This window comes from Poecile atricapillus, chromosome 3, assembly GCF_030490865.1.
Source record: "Poecile atricapillus isolate bPoeAtr1 chromosome 3, bPoeAtr1.hap1, whole genome shotgun sequence".
Classification (NCBI taxonomy): Eukaryota; Metazoa; Chordata; class Aves; order Passeriformes; family Paridae; genus Poecile; species Poecile atricapillus.
Genome location: NC_081251.1, coordinates 69,846,693 through 69,858,990, shown reverse-complemented (window position 1 = coordinate 69,858,990; position 12,298 = coordinate 69,846,693). Strand labels below are relative to the sequence as shown.

Below are 12,298 nucleotides of genomic sequence, written 5' to 3'. Positions count from 1 at the left end.
CTTCCCGGAGCCTCCCGCAGGAGCGGACGCAGCGGCGGGTCAGGCAGGGCCCCGGGCGGGTCGGGCAGGGCCCCGGGCGCGGCCCCGAGCCGGGCCGGGCCGAGCCGAGCCGAGCCGGGCGGAGCAGAGCCGAGCCGGGCGGAGCGGAGCGGAGCGGAGCGGAGCCGAGCCGGGCCGGGCCGAGCCGAGCCGGGCCGAGCCCAGCCGAGCCGGGCGGAGCCGAGCCGAGCCGAACCGAGCCGGACGGAGCAGAGCCGGGCGGAGCGGAGCCGAGCCGGGCCGGGCCGAGCTGGGCCGAGCCGGGCTGAGCCGAGCCGGGCCGAGCCGAGCCGAGCCGAGCCGAACCGAGCCGGGCGGAGCGGAGCGGAGCCGAGCCGAGCCGGGCCGGGCCGAGCCGAGCCGAGCCGGGCTGAGCCGAACCGAGCTGGGCTGGGCCGAGCCGAGGCGAGCCGAGGCGGGCCGGGCAGCAGCCGCCTCTCCGCGGAGCTCCGGCAAGGGGCGCTGGGCGGCGCCTTTGGAGTGCGGAGGGAGCGGGCTGCGGATCACCTGCAGCGGCGGGGGGGCCGGGAGCTCCGCCTCCCCTCCTCCCCCGGTTAATCGCATCCCCCTCCCCGCGGCAGGCACAGCCAGCCGGGCAGCGCTGTCAACCTGCTGCAGGCGCTCAGGCACCCGCACCCCGCTCGCAGCCGGGGCCGGGCTGGGGACGCCGGCTCCGCCGCCCTCGCACTTGCCCCGGCCCGGTGCGGCGCGGCCGCGAACCTACTGCCACCGTCCGCCCGGGCACCGGCAGCAGCGCCCGGCAGAAGGAGAGACAAGGGGGAGCCATGGCCGAGGGGGGCGAGGGCGAGGACGAGATCCAGTTCCTGCGAACTGTAAGCGCCGCGCTTGCCTCCCTCACCTCCGCGCCGTGGCGGGGCGGCGGGACGGGCCGGGGGCTGCGGGGGCGACGCCCGGAGCGGCCGGGGTGGGAGCCGGGCGGGGGCAGCTCGGAGCGGGCTCCGGAGCCCCGGCCCCGTCCCTCTCCACCTGGCAGAGTGCGGCCCGGGGCCGGGCGGGGGGCGATGGGCGGCCCGCTCCGCTGGGATGAGCGGGAGGGGCGGCTGGGGGCAGCCCGGGCAGGCGGGCGGGGGCGAGCGGCACCTCCCCAGCAGCTCCTCTCCAGCAGCACCTCCCCAGCAGCTCCTCTCCAGCAGCACCTCCCCAGCAGCTCCTCTCCGCGCTGCCTTCCCGGCCGCGATGTGTGCGCCTACTGCAGAGACTAACCGAGCGGCCGTCCCTAGTGCGAAAGCTGCAGTCACACTCCCTTCGCAAAAATAGGCTCGGGGAGAAAAAAAAGCACCTCTCTCACCCTGTCCCCTCCCCACGGAGATTCCTGCTAACTTGCAGGCGTTCTCCTCGCTGGGCACAGACTACTACGGCTTTTTCTGGCGTGCGCATCCTTTCGTTACTTCGGTCCAGAGCATGTTAAGGCGCTAGAGCGCTTCTTCCTTCTGTTTAATTAATACATCGGGACCGCTGCATCTAATGCTTAACTGTATTATATTTGTTCAAGCAGTGCTTTTATTTATCTTTTCGTCTCCCAAGTGCCGTTGATATGCACAATCCTAGCAAGTTTTGCAGATAGTCATCTGCATCTAGAATGGTGGTGTGTACAAACCATGCCACAGTTTGGGGAAAAATTGCTGAGACATTTGTTAAGTAGAGCTGGAAACACTGAGACTAGGATAAAGCTTAACTTCTCTTTTATGTAGTACAGTCTGATTTAGAAATCGTTCACGTTCAATGGCTTCTAAGAAAATGCATCTAAAGCGGGGTGGAAAGAGAGCAGCATAGTGTATGCGAAACATATTCAGATGCTGTTTGCAGCATTGAGAATCCTGGCTCTCAGTTGTCTTCTATTTCTGTCAGAAACCATGCAATAGTAGATGTATGCCTTAATACTATTTTTTTTGTTGTTTGTTTGAGGATTCTTGGAAAATCCGCTTTTACAAAAAATACAGCTGTTATGCAACATTGGCATGAAGATCGGCAACTTTTTTTTCCTGTCAGGATTATGTGACTTGTATTGTAGTGCTGCCTAACACCTAAAGACAAAACAGAAAAAAATACTTCTGTGAAAGATCATTAGTCATCTCAATTTATGAGAATCTTTTTTGTTAGTACTTCTCACTGGCAGAGATTTTTGGAAGACTTGTACAGTGACAGCCTTACTGCAGGCTTGAGTGCTAAGCTTAGTTCATGTTATCTGAATGCTTAATAGGGAAGGAGAAGCATTGAGCATGCTAATACAGCTCAGCACATCTACAGTAACATTAAACTCCAGCACCTGACAGCAGCAGCATGTTATGTAAAACAGTACTCCTGATAATGTGTGTCAGGCTTAATACAGATTTGGCAAACCCGGTCTTAGATAATACTTAAAAATGTTTAGAATGTTGCACCAGTGGTAAAATGACCTTGAATATGATAAACTGAGGCTTTGGGGAGGCTTGTCGTGTAGCTTAATCAAAAAGGCCTGAGGAACCCGTTTCATGGGAAGTTTTGAGTCTATAATCTGTAGTGGTATGTAAGCAGTGATTTTTACTCTTCTTCCACTTTGTCCAAGTTACGAGCATTACTTGGAGAAGTCAGTGCTTTCAGGCATTTTTTTCATGTAGTCTTCCACCTCTCTATTGTTAGAAAGCTTGGATTAGTGGTCTCTAAAGCTATTAGATGTGTGTAACTTTCTGAATGCCACTGGTAGAAAGCACTGGAAATTTGATATTACCCTGGTAATTACTGCAGTTTTTCTTTTTATTTATTTATTTTTAAAATACTAATTAGGGACAGATGGATTCATAAATGTTTTGTAGATAAACGAGAACTTTTCAAAGAACACTGTATGGAAGCAAAAAGCATTCTGTCCTTTGAGTACTTTCAGGGTGGCATCTGTAGGCCTACTACATGTAAACAGTACTCTTCATATTTTCTTCTTTGGTAGGACCTAATAAACTTCCTAAAATCATTAGAGTTTACCCTGGAATGTAACACTACTTTTTTTAATGTTGAAAATTGTATGTGAGATTTTTTTCAATTAAAAATGCCCTTTATTTGCATTAAGCTACTAAATTGAGTTTGTATTTTTGCCACGTGTTGACTGGAAATTTCGATTTTTTTCTCCTCTTCACACTTTTCTGTATCAGTGATTCCTCTTGCTCTTTTTTTTTTTCTTTTTTTTTTTTCTTTTTTTTTTTTTTTTTTTCCACCTGGTATTCTGCTGCTAGGATGGATTTCTGGTTTTTTGGGAATGATTTGACTTTGATACATCACTTCTGAGACGTGAACACAACCTGTAATGCCCTGTATTTCTGGAAGCATCAGAGTTTACTTTGTTTGGGTCAACTTTGGACAGACTGGAGCTCACCTCTGTGCTGTTCAGTTCTCCTCAAGCAACTCTTCTGTAGTCCTGTGAATTACTTGCATCTCTGGAAACAGGGATTTTGAATGCTCCAGGTGGAGATGACCTTTTATTGTGTGTGACCATTTTTAGGCTTGGACATTCATTCTCCTGACTTCTCCCATGGAATTAACATGTAGTGTGCAGGAGAGGTGAAGGGGAACAAGTATCCTGCTGTGTGTTTGTTAGTTGTGTGTCCAGGGAAGACCTCTTCCCTGTAGAGGACTTTGGGGTGTTTTTTAATGCTAAAAAGATCAAGGGTATGTGCATAATAGACTTCACTGTTTAGTCTTTACAGTTAAGAGTCTAAAACATGCATCGTTGATACGGAAATTGCCTGTATTTTATTTGTTTGTTTTTATTTTTATTATGCTGTGTAATTTGATTAGAGTGAAAATAATTCCAAGTTCCAGGAGTAAACAGAGAATATTTTCCCCTAACTGCATAGGCTTTTTCCTTAATATGCATGCACAAGGACTGTTTTTTGTGACACAGAACCCCCATACGGGAAGGCCTTTGCAAGAAGTGGGGTGGCAAGCTGCTGAGAGGATAAAAACCAATTGCAAGGTTTCAAAAATATATTGCCTATATATGTCCCTTATATTTTTTAAAGGTTTCCTGACTTTCAGGAGCAATATGTACCTAAAAGTGATGAGAAATGTGTAATTCAGCTATTTGATCTTGTGATGTTCCTTATGCCGCTGTGTACGGTTTTCTGGAGTTGTGGAGTTTCTTAAATTAGAGGCAGGTCTGCTTTTAGCTGTTTATGGTAGGAGACACCAACAGGACACACTGAAGTAGGGCTGTCAGGGTTATGGTTTTTTTCACTGTCTTCTGAGACAGTGATGACTACCGTGCCTGTGAGGAATCAGAGGCATAATCAGCGTGAGCTGCACATGTTCCCCAGGACCATCTTTTTTTTTCTTTTTTTTCTTGTTTTTTTTTTTTTTTAAGGTTTGAATGCTAATGTTTCATGTTGCACTCTCTTCTAATGTCTTTTTAAATTTTTTTTAATTAGCTTGCAGTAAAGAAGAACCTCTTGCTTCTGTGAATGTGTTCTGTGCTGCTTTATTTTCTACATGGGTTTAATGGTTCAGAGTGTGAATGCCAGTGGAAAGCATAAGTGTGCTTTGCAACACTGGGAGAGCAGTTTGAAATAAATTTAAACATTACTTAGGATTCATGTTTGACATGCAAAAGATTTTATTTACTCAGTTTTTATACCTGAGATGATAAAAGAATGAAGTTTATGGCAGAGAAGTTTGAAATGAAGAATGTTGTGTGTTCCCATTTCTAGGACAGCAATTCTGTGATTTCAGAGTCTGTTCTATTCCAGATATTCCTCATTATGGCAGCATTTAGCCAATGAGTGTCACTTTAAATCTGACTAAAAGTCGTATCCTTACCTGCCATCCTGCGGAATTAGGGGACACAAAAGGAATCAGAAGAAGCCAGACCTGGAGATTATTGTAAGATAAGTAACTAAACAGTAGAAGAATTAAGTGAATCTCTCAGTGAAACAGAAAAGTTGTTTTTTTCTTTTTTTTTTTCTTTTTTTTTTTTTTTAAATCCCTCAATGCTTTTCATGTGCTGCTTATCTTTTAAAGGGATTTATCAGAATATGTGAGATTCTGGTAACTGCAGTCATCAAACATAGGTTTGCCAGAATGCACCGAAGAAAATTCTCAAAAGCAATACTGGCTATTAGAAGCAATTTTAGAATGAAAGAATGCTGAAACCCACTTTGTATATCCTTTGTTTATTTTAAAAAGTGTTTCTTGTACTTGTCAGTATGTGGCTTTTAAAGATACACCAGGGACTGGTACAAGAGACCACTGTTTAACAGCTCATGTGAGGGATGGCGTGGCTGAGATTGCAGCATTTGTACCTTCCTCTCTAAGGCACTGCACTGCAGTACAGATACTGAATATGATCTCAAATTCTATTTTGGAATTGAGCTGGACAGCTTGTTTGTAGTGAAAGGGTTTTAGTTGGGACATGCAGTCCATTTCTTCTTTGGGGATTGCATGTGAACCTTTTATGTATAATATTTTGGATTCCAAAATTGGTTGCCAAACATTTTGTAGCACCTTTGATATTATACTAGTGGATGAAATCAATTGTCTAGTGCGTGTACAGTCTTGTCCCATGTTCTACATCTGGAAATTGTCTGGATTTGATGTGTGAGAGGGCAGCTGGGAAACTGTAGCTAATAGGTGGTCCACCAGGGAAGTTTCCTGATAGCCCTGTGAGTTGGCTGACTGATATTCTGAGAGAGAGAGCTGCATTTCAGAGTCTGAAGATGTCTTGATGCATCCTGATTTTTGGAATTGTGAAGACCTGAGGAAAATCCATTGTAGGAACTTAAAATGTGGACAGACCATAAAAGAGAGAATACCACTTATTTCTGACCCAAGACTTAGAATGGGCTTGAGAGCTATGTCTGACTTGCACTTCTCTATTTATGTGCTACATTATTACAGGCATATTTTAAAGGTGGTTTTTCCTCTTACATGACTGCGTGGAAAATGCACAGGATGATTCTAACTCAAGAAAAATAAACCAGTCTTTCTTTAGCAGGGATATGGATTTGTTAAAGTATTTCTCTGAATCAAGGTAAAAGACTGGAAGCTGTGTGGAGAAATACTGACAGTGGACTGACCCCCAGGAAGTATGTGAATTAAACTGAAACAACAGAAATATTTTTCTTCTGATTTTTGATTCGTGTTGAAAATCTGCATTAGTTCTGGTTTTGTTTTCTGAATTAGACCTAGGCTTTTGCTTAAATTTCCTGATCTGACTGAAATAAAGCTTTGTGTGGATGACAGAAGGAAAGTCAAGAAGTGTACATATTACTATACTTCCTAATAAAACTTCAGTGACATAAATTTGTTTTGTTTGGTAATAATACATAAATAATTTGAAATGTAAAGTGACCACATTTTACCAGGGTGAATGAAAGAATTTTAACTTCTTACTGTGTCTGTTTGACACATTTATACTCTGGAATTTCTCCCTGTAGCAAAGGAGGGAGAAGGCTAGCCTGGCATAATTTTCTGTCTCCAGTCTGTATTCTGCAAAAGACCTGTGCTATGTTTTGCAGGTGTATGACACTTAAGCCATGTCTGGCCATGTTGTCTGTACTGCTCTGGAAATGGAGGGCCTTTGAGTCTACCTGATACATCTGAGTAACTGAGAAAAGGCCTAAAGGAACTAGTTTTGGTAACAGTTTAAGCCTTTTTTATAGGCCACCACAGCAATATGGAACTTACTGTGATATCCTGTGACCATCAGAGGCACAGCTGTGGTATTTCTTTGTTCTCCTTGTAAGAAGTAGAGCATCTTAAGGGCACTGCCTGCACCATCATGAGAGGTCACCCCAGTTTCCCAGCAAAGACTAGCAGGAGCACCCATGTGGTTTTACTGCAATGTAGTTTTATACTGTAAAATTCCCTTGTTATTAAGTGTGAGATTCATTATCTAGTTACGCATTCAGTTATTAAAGAAATCTTTCTCTTTTTAAAAAATTTTCTTTTTGTTTGGTGCAACTTGTGAGGTGAAGGGTTTAAAGTCTTCAAATGTGTTGCTGCTCTTCGAGCCCAGTGATGTTACTCAGCTACTACAGGTTGGAACAAATGTTTTTGAGGCATGTGATTTAGTAGAAGCTTTTCTTAGCTTCTCAGAATTGCTTAATAAAAGCAAAGTGTTATCTAGATGCCTTTTTTTTAGGAAAGGGAAAGATATGGTAGGTAAGGTGTCATAACACGAGCTGTGTTAACTTATGTGACAGCTGCAATTTCACTATAAATGTAATGCTGTAATAGATTTAAAGTAATATTAATATTTTCATAAGAGCATTCACACTAAAACTACATAAAATTTTAAATAAAGAGATGATGTCAGTCCTTCAGTGTTGTGGTATACTTGGATGGTTATCATAGTCATGAATGACTTCCTTATAACTGTCATGTGCTTGAAGAAAAGTGAAGTATATTAGGTTTCCTAGCAATTCAGTAGACTTCCCAGAGGGACTTTGGCAAAAATCAACAGTGTATCATTCCGTAAGATGCGTGGATCAGTTAATTTTTGACGTGGATGACAGCTTAGTGCAGGACAAGTTTTTTTGTCACTGAGATGGAGTGACAAGATCATTGAGTTTTGTGAGACAGCTTCCCAGAGGATTGAGTAGTAGTGCTGTATAACAACAGACCTGTATTACCTGGTTGTCTTTTACCTGACTCTGGGAAATAATATCTGAAGGATATTAGCTGGCAGAACCAAATGCCAAACACTGGCATGTCCTATCTCTCTACCTCTCTGAAAACCTCTCTGGAATTCTACTGTGAAAGCTGTGAGTGCTCTGAATTTGAAGTATATCTCTGCTTAAATCCTTCCTTCAAAAGAATGATGAAAGGAAGCAACACAAAATTTGCATTGGCTGTCTGTGAGCTTTTCTGGGATTGCCAGAATGTGAAGTTGTATTAATGGAATCAAGCCAGAAATGGCTGTCTCTTACAGCTATATTTTTTCCTTTTAAACCAGGCAAAGCTGGAAAAAACAAGTACCTGGGATTTGTGTGGGATGTGTTCTTTGGCTTCAGAAAAAGGAAAATGAGAAAGAGGAATGTATCCTCCTTTGCTGAACATGCCAGATAATTTCCCGTGGTGTATGAACATCTTCATTCCTGTGATGGGCAAGCGGAACTCCTTGTATATAAATTTAGGTGAAGGAATGAATGGAATATGAAGAGTTTTCAGAGTAAGCCTAGGCAGTTGGATAGATCTGCAATAAGGCTCAGTAAACTTCTGAATCTTGGGATCCATTCACTGGTAACTGGTCCTCATTGTGTATCAGTACTGTAGCCGTGCTGATAAACATTTGAACATCACCTTCTGTGTGTTTATTTCCTAGTTGTAAAATGGAATAATTTAGTTAGAACTAACATGCTAAGCACAAGCCAGATCATTAAACCTCTCTCCACAGACAAATGGTCTTCGTCCTTAACCTGTCTTTGTAAACAAAGCTTTTTGTTCCAATGGTGACAGAAGCAACTTAAATACCTGTACAGATAGGTAAGAATCCCTAGCCCTGCAATGGTCACAAGAATTGTGTGTGCTCCTAACACTGGGGATTTGCAAAAAAAATGTGTCAATCACGTGACTTCATATTTTTGTCTATTTCCTGCCCATTAATATAAAGTGGATTTTGCAATGCTAATGCATAGATAATTATGTGTGTTTGCAGTCTTTATGACAAATAAACCAGGGAGATGGACTGCATAGTCCCTTTTCCATGCAAAAGAAAAGTAAAAAAATTCACAGCATGTGATGCAGGGAAATACTCAGTAAGGTTCTCCCCATCCCCATTTCTTTCTTTCTTCCAGTGTTGCAGGTAATTTAATAGTTCTTAATTGGTTAAGAGTTGGATTAGTCTTACTTTAAAAGCTTGTATTAATTACATGTGGTTTTTGGTTTTTTTATTCTGCCCCAGCTAAGACAGAAGGCAAAGGTTTACCCTGTGCCATGCCGAGTTTACTGGGGTTTTACTGTGCTGTGCCAGCTCCACCCAGCTCTTGCTGGGCTCAGCTGCCTGCATCAGCAGTGTGCCTGGTTTATTGTACTCTTGGAATTATGTAGTAGGTCCTTCAGAAAAGCAAAAGAAAAACCACTAGTCTAGTATTTAGTAATTGCAGGAGGGTGATAGCTGCACAGGTAAATCCAAAAAACTCAAATGCAATCATTGTTGACTGAATTAATGATTCATACCCCAAGATGATTTTCAGTAGGTCTTTACATGATGGTCTGACTGCCTGATCAGATATGCCAGCCTTATTATTTAGTCTTTAATCACTTCTATGTGTCTCATGTAATGAATTATGCATTTGCTGGTGGTATGTCGATGGAAGAAGAATCGATGGAGGCCTGGTCTTTGTTTTGATCTGACCAGGGCTCTTGTAGAAATATCTTGTAAATTTTCTTTGATATGAAAAGGTTCCTGAAATCCTGTAGAAGAAACACAACATTTTTGGATAGCTTCAGAATATTGCAATGTTATGCCTCCAAGTCCATTTCTGGAATCTGCTAGCAGTAACTTTTACAAGAAGAGTACTGTGTTTGTTCTGTACCCTATCTTCTGGTTCATTTTAGCTTGCTTTTCTTCAGAGTTTCAAGATCTGAGTCCAAAACTTTGTTTAATCCCTGTCACTTTTCCTTGGTCTTGCCAGAGCCACTGAGATCCTTCTCTTCCAGTTTGGGTTTGATACTTTTCCTGATTTTAAGTGTGGCACAGCTTCAACCTACTACCACAAGCCTGTGGTAGAACTCGCTGTTGTCTGTAGTTGTGAATTTAAGTATTCATTCAAACTGATAGAAGGTTATGTTTGATTTTTTTTTTTTTTTAAGGGGTTCTTATAAATTTGGAATTTCTTTCTGTCTTATTTATTTTTTTCTTTTTAATTTTACTCTTGGTATGACAAAGGACAAGGTCAAGATCTTGTTCTTTTTTTTCCCTCTCTCAGAACAAGAAAATAAGTGTTTTAAAAATGTCACATAAAGGGTACTAAGATGTCAGAAGTTTTCACAAGAATTTCTATAACATGTATTCAGAACACCATTTGTCTTGATGTGTGATTAGTCTGCATTTTCTTTTTCCTTTGTGTGCTTCACCTCTGGAAAGATTCATCTTACTGAACTGAAAGACTCCAAAATCTTCAATTTCAACTGAACAACAGAATTTTTCTAGAAAGGGAGAGGGATGGAGTGTAGGAGGGAGGGATGTCAGAACTTGCAGGTGAGCTTTGTCATCCTTTTGAGATGCATAGTTGCCTTTTCTAAAAAAAAAAAATTAAAAACACTTTTGCATAGAAAGTGTAATTTAAGTTTAGATGCAAAAAGAAACACTTTCATTTTTCATGAGTGGGAGGTGAAAAATGAGTAATTAGGTAGTGAGATTTAGATTTTCATGTTCCTAAAGGTGAATGGAGGTATCTTGTTCTATGTGAGATGTGTTGCTCAGTTCAGCAAAAAACTATATCTGCATTTTAAAATACTGAGATGTTTATACTTGTTTATTGACTTCAAGCAACTGAAAATAGATTTGATATTTTTTTCCCTCCCTTCTGATTTTGGAATTCTCAAAAAAGTACCTCTTTAAATCTACTGAAAATTAAATGGATGTAGTTTAAAGGTGTATCAAGCTGCAACATTGACAGTCTGTTGAAAATGTTACAAGCATCGCTTCATTCTGATTATGTCAGAAGTAATGTATTGCTGTTTTCTCTTTTGAAATTTCCAGTTAGATTCTATCTCATAATTTGTATGTCAGCTGCAATTGCAGCTGAATTTTCTGAATTTCTTCCTTCCTTATACTAGAAATCTGTTACTGAAGCAGAATTAGATACTTTCTATTTTATGCCTATTTTTTATTCTGCTTTCTGTTCTACAGTTTATTTCTCTCTTGACAGGCTGTAAAGATAAAACAACATCAGTGACAATATTTTTTCCTTCAAAACCAGTTTGTTTTGGGGGGCTGTTCCTCAGACTTTGTAAATCAGCTCATTGCAAACATCCTGTGCCTGACTTACAGAGTTGTTCACTCTGTTCTTCTGCACAAAGGTATCTTCTGCCCATGCTAGGAAAACCTCTAGGTGAGAGTTACCGTATCAGTTTTCTGAGGCTGTAATCATGTAAAATAATCCAATTAATATGGTGTGTAAGAGGTGCTCAACTTTCTGAACTTGGTGCGGGACATTTGTTTCTTCTGCATGGCATTTGCACTTCTGTTTGCACAGGAAGGCCTTGATGCAGTTTCTGTTTTACTAACAAAATAAACTAACATGGGTCAGAACACACATTCAGTGAAGGAATGAGCTTAACCGGTGGTAAACTGTGCAGGATTACCAGTGTTAACAAAACTACTTCTTTATGTACCTCTGTAACTTCTGTTGATGAGTGAGTTTTTTTTATGATGATTTATGTCTGTTACAGAATTACAGTTTGACAATTGGAACCACATCTAGAGCTTGGGAAGCGCACTTTGTTGTAGTAAGTTCTTACTGAAAAGTTATGGTTTGCTGTTACTGGTTGTATCCTAGTAATTTGTTTTTTTGGGAGGGGCAGGGAAACAAGGAGTTCTGTGAGTGAAATGGGTTTGTAGCCTCACTGTATACCTTTAAACAGAATAATCAGCCAAAACAAAAAAAATTACATTCCTTTCAAAATTTCTATCTGGATCTCATTTTCCTTGCCTAAGGAAAAAAACTTTTAAGTGAGAGAAATACATAAAACAGGCAGATTGGTATAACAGGTTGTTAAAGGTTGTTCTATTAACAAAAGTCTAGAAGAAAATACTTATGGCACAAATACATTTTTTGGCCAGGAGCCTAAAAACAAATCCTCTATTACAAATACTGCTTCAAATAAAATCCTGGCTCTCTTACCTATTGCTTAAATGATACTGCAAATCAAATGTAAATTAATTGATTTTAGTATATTGTCTAGCACAATAATCTACTCTTCATTTGTTAAACATTTCATCAAATGATTTGTTGGTCCATGACTGCGAGGTCTCTATATGGCCATGTAAGTTTTTTATAAATCTGGTTCTGTTCTCGCTGATGCTGATGTCAAACCTCCTCTAGATTTTAACCAGAGCTGAATCATGCCCTAAGTGTGTTGTGTGCTGTTCTGTGTAATGGCCTAAATGTGTTGAATTCATGTCCTTGTCTGCCATTTTAAGATAATTAATATTTATGTTGCTTAGGCGCCAGAAGTGTGTGACCTGGCTTTTGCACAATTAGTTTAAAATTGTGTGCGTGTTGCTAATCCTCCGTCAAAATATTTACATCTAATGGTAAACTGTTCC

General features: G+C 41.6%; 1 protein-coding gene across 4 annotated transcripts in view; it reads left to right on the top strand.

Moving 5' to 3' along the window:
- The first annotated feature begins 616 nt into the window (after positions 1 to 616).
- Positions 617 to 12,298, top strand: part of RYR2 (ryanodine receptor 2) — a 383,162-nt gene continuing 371,480 nt past the window's right edge. For all 4 annotated transcript variants that reach the window (XM_058834705.1, XM_058834704.1, XM_058834703.1 and 1 more), the window contains exon 1: positions 617 to 872. In XM_058834705.1, the coding sequence (XP_058690688.1) occupies positions 825 to 872 (48 nt within the window). In that variant the 5' untranslated portion in view covers positions 617 to 824. The remainder of the gene's footprint in view (positions 873 to 12,298) is intronic.